Raw genomic sequence first — 20,153 nt, forward strand, 5'->3', positions numbered from 1 at the left:
TAAGGTCAAGCCAATTTCAGAAACAAAACATCTAGTCAGTGGTCCCCAAGTGGAATCACAGTTGGCTATCCAAAAAGAACAGTCCCATGTCATCCCAAAACCAGAAGAGGAAAAAGGTTATAAGGTCAAGGAGGGGGTTAAAATATTATATTCAGCCCAATCAACAGAGAAACAAGTGATCGTGGAAGGCCACACCACAGAGCTAGCTTCAGCAGAATCTGCTGTGAAATCTTCACGAGGCAAAGAACAAGCCAAACCTGTTTGGGCATCAGTCAGTGAATCCAAACAGACTTTATCCAAAGAGACTGTGTTCTCTATGCAAAGGCCAGATCAGGAGACCGCACAGCTCGGCAAGGATACAGTTCTGAAGTCAGCTCTTACTGCTGAAGAGAAACAGACTCTTCAGGCTGAGCATACTGAGAGTCTGCAGAGCCTAGACAGCGCTATGTCCATTCAGTCACAGGTGGAGCAAGAACAGATGTTACACCTACAGGTTATCACAGACCAGGACCTCCTCCCATCCGAGGAGAGCTTTACCTGTGAAAAGCCGGTTAAAGAGAAGGCAGGAGCCAGGAAAAGCCCTACACTGCTACACACTGTCAGCCATGAAGAGCAGCAGACAATAGTGTGTGACGACTTAGAAGAGTTTGATGCCACAACCACCACCATCACTGTGAAGCCACAGAAAGAGTCTCATACTTCACTACACCTTCAGTCAACTCAGCCTGTGCAAGAGTTACCTAAAGAAGGTCTTCTCATTATAGAGAAACCACAACAGCAGATGGCAGTACAGAAACAGGAGAAGGCCAGAAGCCAGGCAGCCACCACAGAGGAGAGAAGGGAGCTTACAGCAGATTATCACAAAGAGCTTGATGTGTCTGTGGCCGGAGTTCAGTCACAGCTTAGAACAGAGCCCAGACCTCACAACATCCTCCAGGTCTCCTCCCAGCCCATGCAGCTCCCAAAGGAGACTCCTTTCACCTCCGACCTAAAGCAGCACCGTGCGTTAGTGCAGAGGGAAGAGCGTTGGAATGTGATGAATGTTACTAGCGTAGAAGAGAGCCAGGCTTTAGAGGAAGGTCACACTGAAAATCTGACTTCTGTAGATAAACTCACCTGTCAGACAGCGGTAGAGCCAAAAGTTCCAACAGAGCCAATCCAGATTGAGGAGAAAGAGATCTCCACTGAGAGCAGTGTACCTCTAGAGGCAGCGGAGCAGGACTTTGCTGTTCAGATCCAGGAGGGACAGTCAGTCAGACAGTCGATAGTGATGGATGAGATGCGTGTGCTGACAGGGGAGCTTTCTCAAGAGATTATCAGGTCAGAGTCCACTGTAGTCAGTGTTACTTCGCAGCCTAAACTGTCTCTAATGGCACCTCAATCTGAAGACAGAGTAACTCTCCCCAAAGAGATGACTTTTGTCATTCAGATTCCCAAAGTATCCTGTGTGAACATTAGACGGCAGTTGAAAGATGCTCTTCAGTCTGCTGTGGCCCTTGACCAGCCACTGCTACTGGCTGACGTTGTGCAGAAGTTAGAGGCTGTCCTGGTCCAGGAGGTCAAGGTTCAAAGGGAGCCAAAAAGGGCCATGTTTACGTACCTTATCACAACATCTGGTACCCCCATAGAAATCACACTGGCTTTTGAGGGTGAATACCCTCAGACAGCAGACCTCAGGACTGAACTCCAGGCAGCGTTCCATTCCATAGTTTACCAGGAAGCAAATGTCCTCACTTCAGAACAGCCCGGTACTATGCAGCTGGATAGGCCTCAGAGAGTGCAGGTAACCTCTGCCTGCTCCAGGGAAATGCTGTCGACTATGGTGGAGACTGTCAGTGTAACGGAGAGTACAGTAGATCTGGCTTCCATTAAGTCTCAGGCTGCTGCTCTCAAGACTGAGATACAATCTTCACTTGGGTCTGTGACAGCAGAGCAGCAGGTGGTGCTCCAGGAATCTAAAGAGGCCCAGATGAAGCAGTCAGAAATCATACAGGTGGTTAAATTCTCGAGAGAGGCCCAGGTGGAGTTTGAACAGTCTGTGCAGGTGTCGAGGCAGGAAGTGAGGTCTTTGAAAAGCAGTGAAAGAGATGTAGGTGCTGCTGATATCAGTGACGCCCTCCTTCCCATGCCCACTTCCACTGAGCAGTCTGTAGATGTTAGCATTCAAAAGGAGCAGAGAGAGGAGATCTTCAAACAGGAGATTACAGTATCCAGACCCGAACAGAGAGAAGCCCCTGTGGTAGTTACCTCTCTGGAGGATTTATCTATTGAAGAGGAGAGCACGATAACATTTAGCACCACCATAAAACATGCTGTCAAGGTTAACTGGTTTTCCAATGGGAAATTGGTCAGATCTGGCAAAGAGTTCAAGTGTTCCAGAGAGCATGACACATACACACTAGTTATCAACACAGTTATCAAGGAGAAGCATCAAGGAGAATATGTCTGTGAGGCTGAGAACGAAGCTGGCAAGACATCAACTACTTCAACACTGACTGTGCTCTCAAGAGGTTTGACACCAGGCCATAGAAATTAAATGATCACCCATTATTCCACATAAAACTAACCGAACCATCGATTGCTTTTCAATTTCACTTGAGAATGTAAACCATTGACTTTTTTTCTTATTGTACTCAGGAACGTAATCCTTATATTCATTTCTCTTGTCATGGGATCACTATTTCCATTTCACTTCTCAGCATGAGTTCCACACTAGGTTACTGTACAGTACTAACTGACTGTATCAACTTGATATGGTCCAAGTTAGCCTTCAGAGCAGAACCAATAAAGCCCAGCAGGGTGCTTTGTAGATAAGCATCCGGCTAATAGGGCCGTATTGAAACTGGCCTGAGAGCTACATCTGTTTGGACTTTTCATAGTCATTATGGCATGTCTTTATAATCACCCACTTTTTTGTTAAACTCATGAAACGTCCCATTCTCTCCACTAGCTCTTTTCCTCTGCATGTTCCTAGGACTTCCACCTGGCATACTTTCATCTTTCATAACTTCAACTTTCCCTTTCCATACCCAGAACCATAGTCCCATGCCAATCCAGAACCTTAGTCAGATGCCAATCCTTTATTGTACAATACCAACCAGTTTTTAACATAGAAAATATGTGAGGTGTCTGCTTGTGAAACATGGGACTTGTGTTCTTTCTGTCTTTCCTCTCACTGCCATCACTTTTCTCCTCTACAGTCACTACTCCTGGAATGACCACCATCATTGTACATTCCTTCATCTCCCGTTCCTGAATGATACATCTATTGTAACTTGTTCATATAGCTCATCTATTTAATTACTAATTTTCTGTTTTACTTGTTCTGCTTGTGCCTCAGTGCCACCTGTCTTTAGGCAAAAGATCATCCCCCTGGACATCAACGTGGGCAGCCATGCCAAGTTTGAATGTGAAATTGAAGATGCTCCAAATGTGACCTTCAAGTGGTACAAGTCTGATGTTGAGATAAGACAGAGTGACAAGTACAGGATCCTCAGTCGCCAAACCAGTTCCATCCTGGAGTTCCAGAGTCCTGTCAAGGCTGACAGTGGAGAATACACCTGCAAGGCCTCCAATCAGCACGGCTCTGACAGTTGCTCTGCCTCCCTTGTCGTCACTGGTAAGAACCAAGCAGAACGTTCTGCAAATCCCTGTTTGATACAGTTCACATGCAATGTGTAGTATGGAAGGGGTGTTTGTGTCAAAGGCTGGAAGCCAGAATCCAGTTTGGTAAGAAAATAAACATTGCTTTCTACATTTCTCATGTCCACATATCTCAGCAAGTTCATTGTCCAAAAGGTTTGATTGATGTTAAAGTTGGTCTGTATTTTACATATTCATACCACTTTCTGTTTTTCCACATTCTACCTACTCTCCTTAGAAATGTACCCACCGGTATTCATTTCAAAACCAGAGCCAATGACTATGTATATGGGAAAACAAGCCCTGCTCCAGTGCTTAGTCACTGGCTCTTCACCAATGGAAGTTGTCTGGCACAAGGACAATATAGCCATGTCTTCAGGGGGGAACTATCTGATGCTTCGAGAAAAGAACAAGTATTCACTTCAGATCAAATCTCTTGAGCTGACAGACCAGGGAGTGTACCTCTGCAAGGCCTCCAACATCGTTGGCACCGTTACTTTCACCACAGAGCTGAGGGTTGTTAATAAGCCCAGCTTTGTTAAGATATTCAAGCCAGTGTCAGCATCTGTCAATGAGGCTTTGCGCCTCGAGTGCCACGTGGATGAGGACACTGGTGTGGCTGTTGCCTGGACCAGGGACGGCAAAAAGATCCACCAGACCATGGAGTGTAAAATGTCCTTTGAGGACAAAGTGGCTGTTCTCGAGATACCAAAGTCTAAGCTGAAGGACTCTGGGAAATATGTTTGCACAGCCACAAATGAGGCTGGAAGCTCGAGTTGTGAAGCTCAGGTTTCAGTCCAAGGTAAGATCTGAGAGCTGGTCTTTCCTGTAGTTTCCATGAACAGTATCATGTTCTCTTCAGATGAGCTGGTGGTGTACTGCTGACTGATCAGCCATCTTGTGCTGATGCTGATTCTGATGCTAACGCTATGCATTGCTTTGTTTTTCTGTTTTTATCTTGCGGCCCTCTCTCTTGGTGCTTAATGAAATGTTGAAACATTTACTCAAACACTTCCCAGAGCCTCCTGCCTTTGTCAAGAAAATGGAGCCAAAGATTACTTGGAAACAGGGCATTTCTGCCCGCTTACAGTGCACCATCAAAGGATCTCCTGAACTCCGTGTCCACTGGTTCTGGAACGACAGAGAACTCAGCGATGGAGCTAAACATAAAATCTCTTTTAAGAATGGCACTGCTACTTTGGAGCTTGTGAATCTGGCTGTCACAGACAGTGGGACTTATATATGTGAGGTATCAAATGATGCCGGCAGTGATAGCTGCAACACCCAGATAGCAGTGAAAGGTTTGTCACTCTGTTCAACATTTGCATGAAAGTGTTGAATTTGAGTTCTGACTTGCTCTAACTAACATCAATGTGCTCTCACCTCTCAGAACCTCCATCCATCAGAAAAGAGTTGCAGTCAATAGAGGCTGTTAAAGGGGAAGCAGCACAACTGGAGTGTGAGATTACTGGAACAACTCCTTTTGAAATCACCTGGTTCAAAAATAAAAAAGCTATTACCGCTGATGTCAAATACAAGCTCGTCTCCCAGGAGTCACTTGCTAGACTAGAGATCCAGCCGTTTCAAAGTGCAGATGTTGGAGATTACCAGTGTGTTGTTTCCAATGATGTGGGTAAAATCACCACTAGGGCGCTAGCTAAACTAAAAGGTTAGTAAGCTTAAGTTAATGAAAGAGATTTATTCAGGGTGCTTACTCATGAGCTTCGGGCTGATAACACTCAATGTCTTTGTGCAGAGCCCCCAGTGTTCTCAAAGAGAGTTGAGAGCGTTACAGTGGTGTTGGGAAACACAGTGAAACTTCAGGGTACCATTAAAGGCTCAGCCCCCATCACTGTTAAATGGATGAAAGACTCAGAGATACTAAGAGATGACGATCCAAATGTCACCATGCTGTTTGAAAACAATGTCGCCAGACTTACTATATCAACAGTCACAATCAGCCATGGAGGAAAGTATTCATGCCAAGCTGAGAACGAGGCTGGGCACCAGAAATGTGACGCTGCTTTGGTTGTGCAAGGTCAGATGAGAATCTTCATTGAGAAGTTAATTAGGACGTATTTTTTACATTTACTCAGCTTAGTGCATACAACTAACTCGTCTGTTGTATCTCAGAACCCGCCAGAATCATAGAGCCTGCAGAGTCCATTAGTGTGACTGCAGGAGATTCAGCCACCTTGGAGTGTACAATCACTGGAAGCCCAGAGCTCAAAGTCAAATGGTTTAAAGACGGGAAGGAGATGATGAGTGGTCGCAAATATAAAATGACTCTGAAGGAGAATGCTGCCATCTTAAAGATTCTGACCGCAGAAAGAGGAGACACGTCTGAGTACAGGATGGAGGTTTCCAACAAAGTGGGGAAGGACCAGTGCACCTGCTCTCTTACTGTCTTAGGTTGGCTTCTTCTGTCTTTCCTCTTGCTTTGACATGTGATATTACCTTTTACAACCTTGCATTGTTAAAAGTGTAAGAATTGCATCATAAAATTTGTATTCTTTAATTTACATTTTTTTTTCATGGGGAATATAATTCAGTTTTTTTACATACATACCTCTTACTATATTCAACATCTATGAATTTAATTTACCTTGTAACTCATAAGGTCTTCTTTCTTCAACAACCAGATCGGATGATGCCTCCATCTTTCACTAAGTCCCTGAAAAGGGTGGATGGTAACATTGGTAAAAATGTCTCCATGGAGTGCAAGGTGTCTGGGTCGCAACCCATGACCATTGTTTGGTTCAAAGATGAGCAGGAGATTGAGTGTGGAGGAAAGTTCCTGCCTGAATTCAAAGATAGCTCTGCAACCCTGAAAATCACAGAGTTGCAGAAGACTGACTCTGGAGTTTATAAATGCAGCGCTACAAACTCTGCCGGCTTTAAAGAGACCAGTGGGACACTCTACGTCAAAGGTTATGGCTAATTCCTTCTTTCTACAGGCTCACAGGGATCTTTGTACGCAGCCCTTTGATGATATAATTCTAACATGAAATATGAATTTTGTCTTGTTAATGGTTTCTAGAACCCCCAGTTTTCACAGTGAAACCGGAGAACCAGGATGTTATTCCAGGTTCCACTGTATCTCTCAAATCAGCCTACACTGGAACGGCTCCTCTGGTCGTCAAGTGGTTCAGAGAGGACAAGGAGATCTCCACTGGAGGCTCATGTTTTATAAAGAAAGATGGCTCCACCAGCTCATTGGAGCTCCACTCTGTCAAACCCAACGACTCTGCTAAATACACATGCCAAGTGTCCAATGATGCCGGGAAGGTGGACTGTACTGCAGTCCTCTTTGTCAAAGGTGGCTTGTCTTCACACATTCACAGTCGCATGCTGAAGTCTTCTGGTGTTTCTTTGTCTTTGAATAGTCACATACTGTATGATGTAAACTGTCTGTTTACTTATCTCTTGTCTGATAATGAATGTTAACCTCTTCTCCCAGAACCTCCTGCCTTTGTGAAAAAGCTGGAGGCTACCAAGCTAGTCACAAGCAGCAGCTCTGTCATGTTGGAGAGCAAAGCCACAGGAAGCCCTGTCATCTCTTTCAAATGGTTCAAGAATGAGATTGAGATCAGCTCCAACCACAAATACAGAATGAGTGTGACTGATTTAGCAGCCTGTCTGGAGGTAGTGGACAGCACTGTGGAGGACAGTGGAGATTATGTCTGTGTGGCCTCCAGTGAGGCTGGCAGTGACCGCTGCAGCTGCACTGTGACAGTCAAAGGTTGGTTCAGTTTAGAATCACTGGATTTGGTTCAACTTCCTGAGTTGTTTATAGACATTTTTCTCAGTGTGTTGTATACAGCTAGTATATAGTAGTATGTAGTTTTTTCCGTCATGGCTTCCATCTTGTTTCAGAGCCACCAGTGTTTGTGCGCAGTTTGGAGCCCAGGGACGTGGTGAAAGGTTCTGAGCTGCTGCTGGAGGCCCAGGTCTCTGGGTCTGCTCCTTTTACTGTAGCATTCAGTAAAAACACAAAGCTGGTTAGGAGCGATAAGAGGCACAGAGTGTTTGTGAAGGATAACCTCTTGACCCTCCAAGTTCTGGCTGTAGAGGCTGCAGACGCTGGAACCTACCAGTGTAGTGTTGAGAACGAAGTGGGGAAGGCCTCTTGTGTTTGTCAAATTGCGCTCAAAGGTTGGTTTGGAAAGAACCCGTCCATATTTTCCTCTTCAAATGTCTCTTTTTGTACCTGTGGCCATTCAACACCCTACTTTATCTAATGTTGTCATGGATCTTTGACTTGCAGAACCTCCTTCATTTGTTCAAAAGCTGGAAAGTGTGAGCTGTCTGGTGGCCAACGAGGTTTCCCTACTGTGCACTCTAAAGGGCTCTGAACCCATAACTGTGTCTTGGCTGAAAGATGACCATGAGCTGAAAGAGGCAGAACACATTCAGATTACCTATGAGAACCAGACGGCACTGCTGCATATTGCCAACATACAGGCCAAGCATGGTGGGAAATACACCTGCCAGGCACACAATCAGGCAGGAAGCCAGAAATGCTCTGCTGTGCTGACTGTCAAAGGTTGGTCATGATGCTGGAGAGTCTCAGTTCAATTCTTAAAGTCTCTGAGCAGTTCATGTATCATGTTTGACATTCTTTAATGTTTTGTCAGAGCCTGCTAATGTCACAGAAGAAGCAAAGTCCATTAGTGTGACTCAAGGGGATCCAGCCACGCTGGAGGCAAGATTCTCAGGAACCAAACCGCTCAAAGCCAAATGGCTGAAGGGTGGCAAGGAGATGATCGCAGGACAGAGATGTAAGATCCAGAGCACAGACACCAGATCCGTCCTGAAGATTCTTAAAACAGAGAAAAGTGATAGTGGGGAATACATCTTTGAGGTGTCCAACGATGTTGGACACAGCTCTTGTGAGGCGTCACTTACTATTCTAGGTCAGTCCACCAATTTTAACTGTTGGAATTATGGTTCATATGTATTTTGTTTGATTATGTTTCGTCACACTGAACAGTGGTCTCACTATTTATGATTCTGTTGATTCTAGATCAGATATTCCCACCATCTTTCACCAGAAAATTTAAAAAGACAGAAGGCATCAAAGGATTGTTTGCCCATCTGGAGTGCCTTGTGTCTGGTTCTCTGCCTATAACTGTACAGTGGTACAAGGATGAGAAAGAGATCCAGACCGATGAGAAACACAAATGTACTTTCTTTGAAAACGTGGCTTTCTTGGAAATCTCTCGTCTTGACAGTAAAGACAGTGGTAGCTACACCTGCATGGCAAGAAACAAAGCTGGATCAGACCAGTGCTCTGGCATCTTGTTTGTAAAAGGTTAGAACATGTTCTCAGTCATTTCTTTATCTTTGACAAGATCATAGAATTAAAGTCATATAATTCCAATGACAAATTGTGCCCTCCCACAGAACCACCGTGTGTTCTGGAGAAGGCAGAATCCATGTCTGTTTTACCGGGGTCAAAGGTGAAGTTTAATGTCCTGGTCTCTGGCACTCCACCTCTGACCATTAAATGGTTCAAAGACAAGAAGGAGATTCTATCCAGCTCTGACTGCTGTGTGGTGAAAGACAACACCTCCACTTCCCTGGAGCTCTTCTTTGCTAAAGCCTCAGACTCTGGAGACTATATCTGTGAGATCCAGAACGATGTTGGCTCCACCTCTTGCCAGGCAGCGCTCTTTGTCAAAGGTTTTAAATATTCTTAACCAGTTATTATAAATTATATACTTCTTCCTTTTTCAGCCATCTGCTATGTTGACCTGTTTTATTCTGTCCATAGAGCCGCCACAGTTTGTTCGAACCCCTGACCGCATGTCTGTGGTCCGTCCTGGTCAAAGTAAAATATTTGAATGTCAGGTGACTGGGACTCCTGAGATAGACATCTACTGGTTCAGAGAAGGCTCTGAGATTAGCCCCAGCGATAGACACAGAATGGCCTTTCTTAACTCCATTGCCACACTGGAGATTAGTGGCGCTGACATCAAAGACAGTGGACTTTACTACTGCGAGGCCCGAAATGAGGCTGGTAGTGAGAGCTGCAGCATGGAGCTCAAAGTTAAAGGTTTGTTGCCACAGTGTTGACATGCTCAGCTAGGACTATTGATTGCTGGTAGAAATACACATTTGAAGCAATGGTACTAATTGGGCACCTCCCCAATGGCTGTTCCATCCTATATATGGAAATGACCTTTAATGTTCAATAGGGAGATGTAGCTTCACATTATACTGTGTAAATATACAGTATATGCCTTAAAGCACTTTGCCATGTCTGTTTAGTACAGGTACAGGATACAGAAGTGAGTGATATACTGTGGTTTAGTTTTCCTAATGGCTTTAGTGTTAAAAATCCAGCCTAGTTTTAACTAAATTTAACTGTTTTTTCATCTCTCAACTTAGAACCTCCAACATTTGTTCGAGAACTTGCCAACGTTGATGTTGTTAAGGGCTCCACTGCCCGTTTTGAGTCTCAGGTCTCAGGCTCAGCTCCATATGAGATAACATGGCACAAAAACTCAAAGGAGATTAAACTCAGTGCTAAGCACAGCTTCTCCCAGGTCAACGGTACTGTGGGCCTGGATGTGCAGAGGTGTGAGGTGATAGATGTGGGTGAATATCAGTGCACAGTTTCTAACGAGGTGGGAAGCTGTAGCTGTAAATCCACACTTAGCATCAAAGGTTAGTTCCTTTGCACCATCACATCCTTTTAAATGACTTGAAATACTAGGGGTGCATATAAATGAATCTGTGATTTGTTCAATGATAGAGCCACCAATATTTACCCAGAGGATTGAGAATGCCTGCACTGTTTTGGGCAAGATGGCAGTTTTTCATTGCACCGTGAAGGGCTCTTCACCTCTTTCCGTACAATGGCAAAAAGATGAGAACTGGATCTTGGAGGATCCTACAATAGAGCCGAGCTTCGAGAACAACATGGCCACTCTCAGGATCGCTGCCTGCGAGGCATCTCACAGTGGAAAATACACCTGCCAGGTGGTAAATGAGGCCGGCCAGGACAAGTGCTTTGCCACCTTAACAGTGCAAGGTATATCTTTGTCATTATCTGTATCTAACAATGGATTCATATTAATTTTGGTCAGATGTCTAGTGGAATTTGGTAGAAATGTGATCTTTTGCCTTGATTGTAGAACCCCCAGAGATCTCAGAGAAACCTGAGGTGATAAAGGTGACAGCTGGAGATCCAGTCAGTCTGGACTGTAAGGTGACAGGTTCCCCTGAGCTGAAAGTCAAATGGATGAAAGATGGCAAAGAGCTGCAGTCCATTAGACAGCACAAGCTTAGCTTTGAGACCAACACCAGCAGCCTGAGGATTCAGTCGGCCCAGAAGGAAGATGATGGGGAATATTACTTTGAAGTGGCCAATCACATCAGTAGCTGCAACTGCAAAATTAAAGTTATTGTTTTAGGTTGGTGCAAAAACAAGCAAAAGAGTCATATGATTTGTACAAATGTTTAGGATATTTATCTAATCATTTTGTTATTGTTCACCTGGTAACAGAACAAGTACTTCCTCCAAGCTTCATTAAACCCCTGTCAGAAATGCAGGAGATTTTGGGCTCCTTTGTGCAAATCTCTTGCACAATTTCTGGGTCCCTGCCCATCTCTGTGGAGTGGCAGAAAGATGGAAACAAAATTTCCAGCGGTGTGAAGCACAAGCTAATCCAGCAAGACAATTCTGTGTTAATGGAGATGGAACAGCTGGAGAGGTCTGATGCAGGCTCCTACTCCTGTAAACTAACCAACAAAGCTGGAAGTTGTGAATGCAGTGGATACCTCAAGGTCAAAGGTTAGATGATATTTGCAGAGGTTGTGAGTAATTTGATGATGCGGAGCAGCTAAGGTGAGTACCTCTTTAACCTGGCCCGTCTTGTTCACTTCAGAGCCTCCCAGTTTCTTAGTGTTGCCTGAGTCCCAGCCCGCTCTGCCCAATGGCAACGTGCGCTTCAAAAGCACATTTCAAGGAACTGCTCCCTTCACAGTCAAATGGTTCAAGGATGACACAGAGCTCATGACAGGCCCGACGTGCTTCACTGGGCTGGAAGGACAGTCCTGCTTCCTTGACCTCTACTCAGTGGGTGTTGCCCACAGTGGTGTTTACTCTTGCCAAGTCAGCAACGAAGCTGGTTCTGCACGCTGTAGTGCAGATTTAACAGTCAAAGGTTGGATTTCTCTTTTAAAAAAACTGTTTGTCTGTCTTTGTCTTACAACCATGTTGCTGGCAAATTACAGTATGTGACTTTGCACTCCCTAATTTCCCTGCACTGCTCTTATACTTCAAAGCTTCTAGTCAGATAGTATTTGTGTTGCTCTTATCAGCCCTCCCACCTGCTGTTGCTAACAGATTACTTTCAGCTCATCACCTCAGCTCTTCTTGTCTGACTCATAACCATTTGATGTCTCACAGACTTCAAGCAGCTAATAAATTGTGTTTTGGCTTTCCAGAACCACCTGAATTTGTGCTGAAACTCCCTGCCAGTAAGTTTGTCAAGCAGGGCGAGGCACTCCGCCTGGAGTGCAAAGTCAGTGGCACAGCTCCTCTGAAAACGACCTGGTTCAAAAATGACAGTAAGGTCACGGATGGAGGCAACCACAAAATGTCCTTTGCTGATGGTGTTGCAGTGCTGGAACTGCTCAGCGCAAGCTGTGATGATGATGGAGTTTACACCTGTGAAGCTCAGAATGATGCTGGCAGAGTCAGCTGCAGCACCACGCTTACCGTTAAAGGTACTGACCGCAGAGTCACTGAATTTACTGTTGCTGCTTTGTTTTTCTGATGCATCGGCTGACCAATTTGGACTCCGGTGTGTCATTGAGATATGAGTGATTGTGATTCTCCAGAGATGTTGCTGGTAGTACTTGTCCTATGTGACTCTAAACAGCTCTCTAATCTTTTTGTAGAGCCCCCCTCATTCCTCAAAGTCCCTCAGCCAGTTGAAGGGCTGAAGGGTAAGGATGTGAGTCTGTACTGTGAGATGAACGGCACAGCTCCGTTTCAAGTCACCTGGCTCAAAGACAGGAAGCCTCTCACGGAGAGCAGGAAGTATAAGATGGTGAGCGAGGGCAGCTCAGCTACGCTGCATATCATTGGACTAGAGCCCTCAGATGCCAGCGAATATGAGTGCAAAGTGTCAAACAGTGTAGGAAGCGAAACCTGCCAAACATCTGTTAAACTCAGAGGTCAGTAGAAATGCGATGGCGTCAAATCAAAGTCATGATAATAAAGTCATTAGATTTGAGGGTTATTTTGTGACTTTGCTGACTTTCCATCTGTGCGTTTCTCCTCTCTTCAGAGCCGCCATCGTTTGTGAAGAGACTGTCAAACATGACAGTGATCTTGGGAGAGGAGGTGACCCTTGTGGCCACAGTTAAAGGCTCTGAACCCATTACTGTGTCCTGGGTTCAGGACAAGGATCACATTCTCAGGGATGGTGACAACCGGAAAATCACCTTTGAACACAACCAGGTCGCTCTTAAAGTCTTTAAAGTTGACACAACCACAGCAGGCAAATACACCTGCCAACTCAAAAACGATGCTGGGAATGTGGAATGTTTTGCTAACTTGACTGTTCTAGGTTTGTAACTATCTAATTCTCTTCTTCTCTTGCAGTTCTTTGTCTCTCTCTCTTCCAGGTTTGATAAACAATGTCTCTGCTCTTCTCTGTTGATTTCCAGAGCCCGCCAAGATAGTGGATAAGCCTGATGCACTGAGTGTTACTGCAGGTGATATGGCAGCCTTAGAGGTCAAAGTGTGTGGAACCCCAGAGCTCATACCTAAGTGGTTCAAGGATGGTGTTGAGCTAGCTTCTGGGAGGAAGTACAAAATCTCCTTCTCAAAGATGATCTCCAGCCTGAAGGTTCTTTCAGCCGACAGGATAGACACTGGAGAATACACCTTTGAGGTTCAAAACGAGGTTGGCAAAGACCTGAGCAAAATTAACCTCACAGTTCTAGGTTGGTGTCCTCCTCCCTGCAGTGTGATCACATGTCAATGCATTTTCTATGTGTCTGTCCACTGTTGCACCAGTCACAACTGCTTTCCCTCCCACACAGATAAGATCATACCTCCCACATTCTCAAGGAAATTAAAGGATTGTAATGCGGTTGTTGGAAGTGCTGGAGAAATGGAGTGCAAAGTGTCTGGCTCCCCCCCATTCACTGTCTCGTGGTACCATGATGGAGAAGAGATACAGAGTGGGCCAAATTATGAGATTGCATTCGGTGACAACAGCTGCACACTGAGAGTGGCCACTCTTAAACTCGCAGACTCTGGAGTGTATAAATGCAAAGCCATCAACAAGGCTGGATCCACTGAAACCAGCGCTTCTTTCGTTGTAAAAGGTCAGTACCTCTAGATGCTGCATGTTGTTGCTATGGGCCGTAAGGTGACTGACACTAGTGCTGTTAGCTACAGTTTGGTGAGTGCCATTAGCTTGAGTGCCGTAGCTTAAGTGAAAACGCTCGCTGGCTGGTGATGGTGGTGTTGTAACAGAAGTGGCTTTGTGGTCAGATTTCAGCATGTTAAAAGCCTTCTATTTGTGTCTGTACCCAGAGCCCCCATGCTTTGTGGTGGCACCGCAGCCCATGGAGGCTATGCCAGGTGCTAACGTGACCTTCTCAGCCATGGTGAAAGGCAGCGCTCCACTCAAACTGAAATGGTTTAGAGGAACCAAGGAGATTGTGGCTGGCAGGGGCTGTGAGATGGGCTTAAAAGATAACCAAGCCACTCTGGAGCTTTTCAACGTGGATAAGTCCCACGCTGGAGAGTACACGTGCCAGATCATTAACGAAGCAGGGAAGGAGAGCTGCCCAGTTAATCTGACTGTCAAAGGTTAGTTTCATTTCATCCGATATAACCTTCTCTGAGAGGTGACCGAGGTCACCTCCATTGTAATGTCCCACCCCCTTTGTAAACTAACTTCTGTGTTTGGTCACTCAGAGCCAGCTTGCTTCTCTAAGAAGCTGAAGGACGTATCAGTTGAAAAGGGTAAAGCGCTGATCCTAGAGTGCACGTACACCGGGAGCCCAAAGATCACAGTGAACTGGTTCAAAGATGCTCAGCAGATCTTTGCGTCTTATAAGTACAACGTCACCACAACGGAGAGATCCTGCATCCTGGAGTGTTTGAGCACTGATGACAAGGAGGCTGCTGGGAATTATTCCTGTGAAGTGTCCAACGATGCTGGAAAGGACAGTTGCCAGGCCACAGTGTCTGTTCTAGGTCAGTTCACCTCATGATGTGTTAGGGATGTAGCGCCCCCGTGAGGCTGCTAACGGCTGTGTCTTTTGTGGTTCCTGTAGAACCTCCCCACTTCATAGAAGGCCTGGAGGCCATGGAGGTGACCGCAGGAGACGCAGTGTGTCTGAAGTGTCAGGTGGCAGGAACACCTGAGATCAAGGTGTCGTGGTTCAAAGCCGACGGAAAAGTGCGCTCTAGCCCCACCTGCAGGCTGGAGTACTTTAAAGGTGTAGCCTGTCTGAAGCTCAGCAAGGCCTCAAAGGCCGACATCGGGGAATACACCTGCAAGGCTGAGAACCACATAGGATCTGCGTCCTCCAGCTGCAAGCTCAGCGTCCAAGGTGATCAGCTGGTTCCCACAGTGATCAGCAGGTTCCCACAGCGATCAGCTGGTTCCCTCGATGATCAGCTGGTTCCCACGGTGATCAGATGGTTACCATGGTGATCAGATGGTTCCCACAGTGACCAGATGGTTACCATTGTGATCGGCTGGTTCCCACAGTGATCAGATGGTTACCATGGTGATCAGATGGTTCCCACAGTGACAAGATGGTTACCATGGTGATCAGCTGAACCCCCGCTTTTTGCCGTCCAAGACAGTAGACTTGGTTCTCTTTAAAGACTCTCTTTTCTATATGATTTCTAATTGTAAAGTCTCACACACAATTCTTCTATGTTATGTTTCCGCAATCTCAACTCGGCATCGCCCCCCCATGGATCGTGCGGCTCAATCTTGATGGAAAAGAAACAAAATGAGCTTCCTGTTCTGTCTGTCGGCTCATCGTGTTTGTTCGACTCTAGCAGTGAAGCTGTCGGTCTCATTGTGTTTAAATGTGAACTGTGAATGAATTGTCTTGTCGGTTAATCATAGCGACCAGAAATGTCGGTGAAACATTGAAATTTAGTTTGAAAAATAATTAAGTTTTATTTAATGTCAAGTGAAATGTGTACTGTACAAACGCTTCCATTTGTACAGTACACAGTACACATTAGACTCTGATCTCGTCATCGACAAAAAGTATGAAATTGATGTATCCATCACTCGACTTCTGGCGGAGCAATAGACTTAGCGTCCGTCAATTGTCTACGAGGCGTTACGCATCCATATTAATTAGACACACAGATGGTAATTTTAGTGATCAACCCGTCTTAATAACTGACAAATTATGAAGGGTTTTGTCTTTAATCTTCAAAATCTTCTTCTTAAAGAACTACAGCTGTTATTTATGAGCTGGTATTTCCTGTTCCAGAGGCGAAAACCCCGCCATCCTTCCCTAAGAAAATCAGCAGTCTGCAACAGACTGAAGGCCAGCCCATCCGCTTTGAGTGCCGCGTAGCAGGCTCCTGCCCCCTGGAGGTGAACTGGCTGAAGGACGGGGAGGCTCTGCAGGGAGATGAGTTCTCCATGTTGTACGACGACAACACTGCCGTGCTGCAGATCAGCCACGGGGAGATGAGGCATTCTGGGGAATACACCTGCGTGGCTACCAACAGTGTTGGTACCGCGTCCTGCAGGGCCAAGCTCACTCTGCAAGGTGTGTTTGAGTAGAGCGCCCCCTGCTGGGCTGGAACCTTGTGATCTGCACAGAATCACGCAATATAACTCATAAGATATAACAAAATAACAATATATCACTATATACACACTTGACCCCCCCCAGAATGCATATGTTGAGTGAGACATGACCTGGTATAAAGTCTGTTTTTATCTCTACGTTTGTACATATTTTTTGATTCCTATGTAGTTATACTTAATATATTATACTAATTGAGAAACATTTGATCAAGTTGATTAAATTAAAGCATTTTTTACCCATCATGTGCATTCTAGGGTGAAAAGAGTTTGGTAAACGTATTACAGTACAACTACCAGAGTGCTACTGCTAAATACTACTTCTAAGTACTACTCCTTAGTACTAATAATACCTACTACTCCTAGTTTGTATCTTTGTATAGTAAGTATGGTTAGTTAGGCCATACTACCTATACTAGTGCAACTGGGCAACCATTCATGTTGGGTATCTGAAATGAAGTAACACACTAAAAGCAGAGTGCAATCAAAACTGTCTCGGCTGATTTTAAAAAACAATTGCGAGGTATTTAAGGTAAGGTATTTACTGTAAGGTAAGGTTGTACTGTGTGTCTTTTGTGGTGAATGATTGTGTGAGTGTTCCTACCTGAAGGATCATTCTTAACGTCCCACCTCTTTACGGACCCTGCAGAACCCAGATACGCACCCATCTTTGACAGGAAGTTAACACCACAGGAAGTGACGGTGGGCAACAGCATTCAGCTGGAGTGTCACATGACAGGCTCCACTCCAATTAAAGTCACATGGTCTAAGGACCATAAAGACATCCGCTCGGGGGGCAACTACAAGATGAGCTGTGTGGATAACAGCCCCTGTCTGAGCGTGGTGAAGGCTGATAAAGGTGACACTGGGAGGTACTTCTGTCACGCCGCTAACGATGTGGGGAAGGACTCCTGCTCCACAGATATTACCGTCAAAGGTACTGGACTGGGGCCTCATTCAAGTCCTTGGCCGCTCCCACCTTGGCCACCACACTTCTTTGCTCAAGCCTCTTTGTGGTGCTCTTTGTTCATTGACACATGTCTCAGGTGGAATAAACACTGGCTTTCCTTCCACAGAACGTAAAAACCCTCCGACGTTCACCAAAAAGCCCTCTGAGAGCATAGAGGACACGGAAGGAAAGCTGGTGAAGATCGAGGGCCGGCTGTCTGGTTCGCAGCCCATGGTCGTCACCTGGTACAAGGACGACGCTGAGATCAGTAGCTCGGATAAATACGACGTCACGTTTAAGAGCAACGTGGCTGTGCTGTGCATCAGGAGCAGCCTGGTGTCGGACAGCGGCTCGTACCGCTGCCAGGCCTCCAACGAGGCCGGGGAAGCTTCCTGCAAGGTCCAGCTGGGCGTCACTGGTAGGTCTCCGTTAGACCATAGCAGGAGTCATTCTGGATCGCTGTTCTCCATGTTGTCAGGTTAAATCAATGCTGTTGGAAGGTTATGCTGAGTAAGGGATCATTTACAGGAGCCGTTTATTGTCGGCAAACTAACTTGTTTTTTGTGATAACGATTAGCTGGCTGCACACGGCTATCAAATTGTTCATCATTAGGACACAGGTCTGTCAGGAACGTTGTTAAAATGTTTAATAGACAACTGTTCAACCACAAATTGCTCTCTTAGTCCTTCACGCTAAGCTCTGTTTGTGCGCTTCATTTCTCTCTGTTTTAGCTGTTTCTTTATTATACAGCTTGTTTGATCTTTATCCATAACTGGAACCATTTTCTTTCACTCCAGAGGCCAAGAAGCCGCCCGTCTTTGACGTCCCTCTCAAGCCGGTGACGGTGGATGAGGGGGACAAGCTGAGCCTGAGGTGTCATGTCGGTGGCTCTCCTCCACTGAAGATCCAGTGGATGAAGGACAGGAAGGAGCTGAGCTCTGCTGGTAACACCAGAATCAGCTTCTCTGATGGAGCAGCCTGTCTGGAGCTCAGCCAGACCTCCAAGGCTGACGCTGGGGATTACCTCTGCAAGGCCAGCAACGGGGCTGGAAGTGACTTCTGCAAGGCTAAAGTCACAGTGAAAGGTACAACTTACTCCTAGCATGACTAAGACTATACAGTATGACCATGAGAATATTCATGAGCTGAGAATGTAAGCACTCATGACTTACAGTTGTGAGGCCAGCTGTGTGATACTTCCTCTTTCCACCATGTTGAGGCTGTTTTGCTGGATCTGTTGCAGAGAAAGCTGGTGCTCCCGCTGCTCCGCAGGCTCCTGCAGATGCTCCAAAGAAGAAACTGGAAAACCTGTTCTTCATCGAGGAGCCCAAGGCTGCGCACGTCACAGAGAGTGAGAACACGTGTCTTGTTTCCCTGAACTCCACCATCGATTGCTGGACATGGACCGAGACTTTTCATTACCCATCCCTCTTACCCTCCTTTATTGTTATCAAAGTGGGTGTGCATTTGTCCATGTGCAAGTCTCTAGTCCGTATTTATGGATTTACAATCCAGCATGTTTGAAAAGTATTTGGAAACATTAGAAAAGACTACAGTGATAATAACGTGTAAGTAAAGAAATAACAACCACATGTAAGAATTGTTTCTATCGGGTTTCCAGAGGGCACAGCCACCTTCATCGCCAAGGTTGGCGGCGATCCCATTCCCAGTGTGAAGTGGATGAAGGGCAAATGGAGGCAGATCACAGCTGGTGGTCGCATCTCCATGGTACACAAAGGACAGGAGGCCAAGCTGGAGATCAGAGAAGTCACCAAGTCCGACTCTGGACAGTACAGATGTGTGGCCTCCAACCAGCACGGAGAGATCGAATGCGGCGCTGACATGCATGTGGAGGAGAAGAAAGAATCTGCAGCTTTAGATGGAGACCTGCGCGCCAAACTGAAGAAGTGGGTCCATCTGGTTTTAATCGTCCAGTGATCTGCCTCCTCAGTGCAGAGTGTTAAAACAAGATAAGATCATGATTAACTTTTCATTTAGGTTTTTCCTGTAGAAATATGACATAGATTGATAAACAAGTGCAAAACAAAAGAGCTATCACAGGCCTGTAAAACACAGTTAACATTAATGTCACAGTATGGGGGAGTAGGGTAAAACGGAGAACAGGAGAATCACGTTTCCCTGCTCAGTGTAGACATGGACGAGGAAGGTCGTTACATCAGGAATCCAGGATCTTGACTCAGCCCTCGTGTTCTAAAAGTCGTACTTTGGGCTTTCCTCAGAACTCCGTCCAAGCAGAAGAGTCCTCAGGAGGAGAAGGACATCGATATCGTGGAGTTGCTGAGGAACGTTGACCCCAAGGAGTACGAGAAGTATGCTCGCATGTACGGCATCACGGACTACAGAGGCCTGCTACAGGCCATCGAGCAGCTGAAGAAGGAGAGAGCCGAAGAAAGTGGACGAGTGGTGAGATCTCCAGCTCCACAGCTCGTCACGTGCAACTCAGCGTAGGAGTAGGACTGACACTGTGTGTGTGTATGTGTGTGTGTGTGTGTGTGCGCTTCAGGAAGTGGAGAGAGGAGACAGAGAATCGGACGAGGACATGGCCAAGCTGGTCGCTGATTTGCAGAAGAGGATGGAACGCACTGAGGTGAGACTTCAGATCACTTGGAATATGATAAACAAGCAAAACATTATTTATGTTGTGCATTCCGCTTGAAATACAATGTGCTGCACTAAGGAGAAAATAAGACTTGAAAAGCAGATGTACATGTGTACA

General features: G+C 45.8%; 1 protein-coding gene across 1 annotated transcript in view; it reads left to right on the plus strand.

Annotated features, from left to right (window-relative positions):
- The window catches only part of ttn.2 (titin, tandem duplicate 2), a 211,128-nt gene that overhangs the window by 42,626 nt on the left and 148,349 nt on the right, over positions 1-20,153 (plus strand). The window contains exons 43-79 of the mRNA XM_080018974.1: positions 325-2,468; positions 3,341-3,619; positions 3,881-4,444; positions 4,662-4,943; positions 5,033-5,311; positions 5,399-5,680; positions 5,776-6,054; positions 6,285-6,572; positions 6,683-6,961; positions 7,103-7,384; positions 7,519-7,797; positions 7,910-8,188; positions 8,280-8,558; positions 8,669-8,956; positions 9,049-9,327; positions 9,419-9,700; positions 10,036-10,314; positions 10,403-10,681; positions 10,785-11,063; positions 11,156-11,443; positions 11,538-11,816; positions 12,100-12,381; positions 12,556-12,834; positions 12,948-13,229; positions 13,330-13,608; positions 13,708-13,995; positions 14,207-14,485; positions 14,594-14,875; positions 14,956-15,234; positions 16,144-16,428; positions 17,116-17,403; positions 17,543-17,833; positions 18,214-18,501; positions 18,660-18,767; positions 19,038-19,323; positions 19,657-19,840; positions 19,941-20,024. Coding sequence (XP_079875100.1) covers positions 325-2,468; positions 3,341-3,619; positions 3,881-4,444; positions 4,662-4,943; positions 5,033-5,311; positions 5,399-5,680; positions 5,776-6,054; positions 6,285-6,572; positions 6,683-6,961; positions 7,103-7,384; positions 7,519-7,797; positions 7,910-8,188; positions 8,280-8,558; positions 8,669-8,956; positions 9,049-9,327; positions 9,419-9,700; positions 10,036-10,314; positions 10,403-10,681; positions 10,785-11,063; positions 11,156-11,443; positions 11,538-11,816; positions 12,100-12,381; positions 12,556-12,834; positions 12,948-13,229; positions 13,330-13,608; positions 13,708-13,995; positions 14,207-14,485; positions 14,594-14,875; positions 14,956-15,234; positions 16,144-16,428; positions 17,116-17,403; positions 17,543-17,833; positions 18,214-18,501; positions 18,660-18,767; positions 19,038-19,323; positions 19,657-19,840; positions 19,941-20,024 — 12,112 coding nt within the window. The remainder of the gene's footprint in view (positions 1-324; positions 2,469-3,340; positions 3,620-3,880; positions 4,445-4,661; positions 4,944-5,032; positions 5,312-5,398; positions 5,681-5,775; positions 6,055-6,284; positions 6,573-6,682; positions 6,962-7,102; positions 7,385-7,518; positions 7,798-7,909; positions 8,189-8,279; positions 8,559-8,668; positions 8,957-9,048; positions 9,328-9,418; positions 9,701-10,035; positions 10,315-10,402; positions 10,682-10,784; positions 11,064-11,155; positions 11,444-11,537; positions 11,817-12,099; positions 12,382-12,555; positions 12,835-12,947; positions 13,230-13,329; positions 13,609-13,707; positions 13,996-14,206; positions 14,486-14,593; positions 14,876-14,955; positions 15,235-16,143; positions 16,429-17,115; positions 17,404-17,542; positions 17,834-18,213; positions 18,502-18,659; positions 18,768-19,037; positions 19,324-19,656; positions 19,841-19,940; positions 20,025-20,153) is intronic.

This window comes from Zeus faber (assembly GCF_960531495.2).
Source record: "Zeus faber genome assembly, chromosome: 18".
Taxonomy (NCBI): Eukaryota; Metazoa; Chordata; class Actinopteri; order Zeiformes; family Zeidae; genus Zeus; species Zeus faber.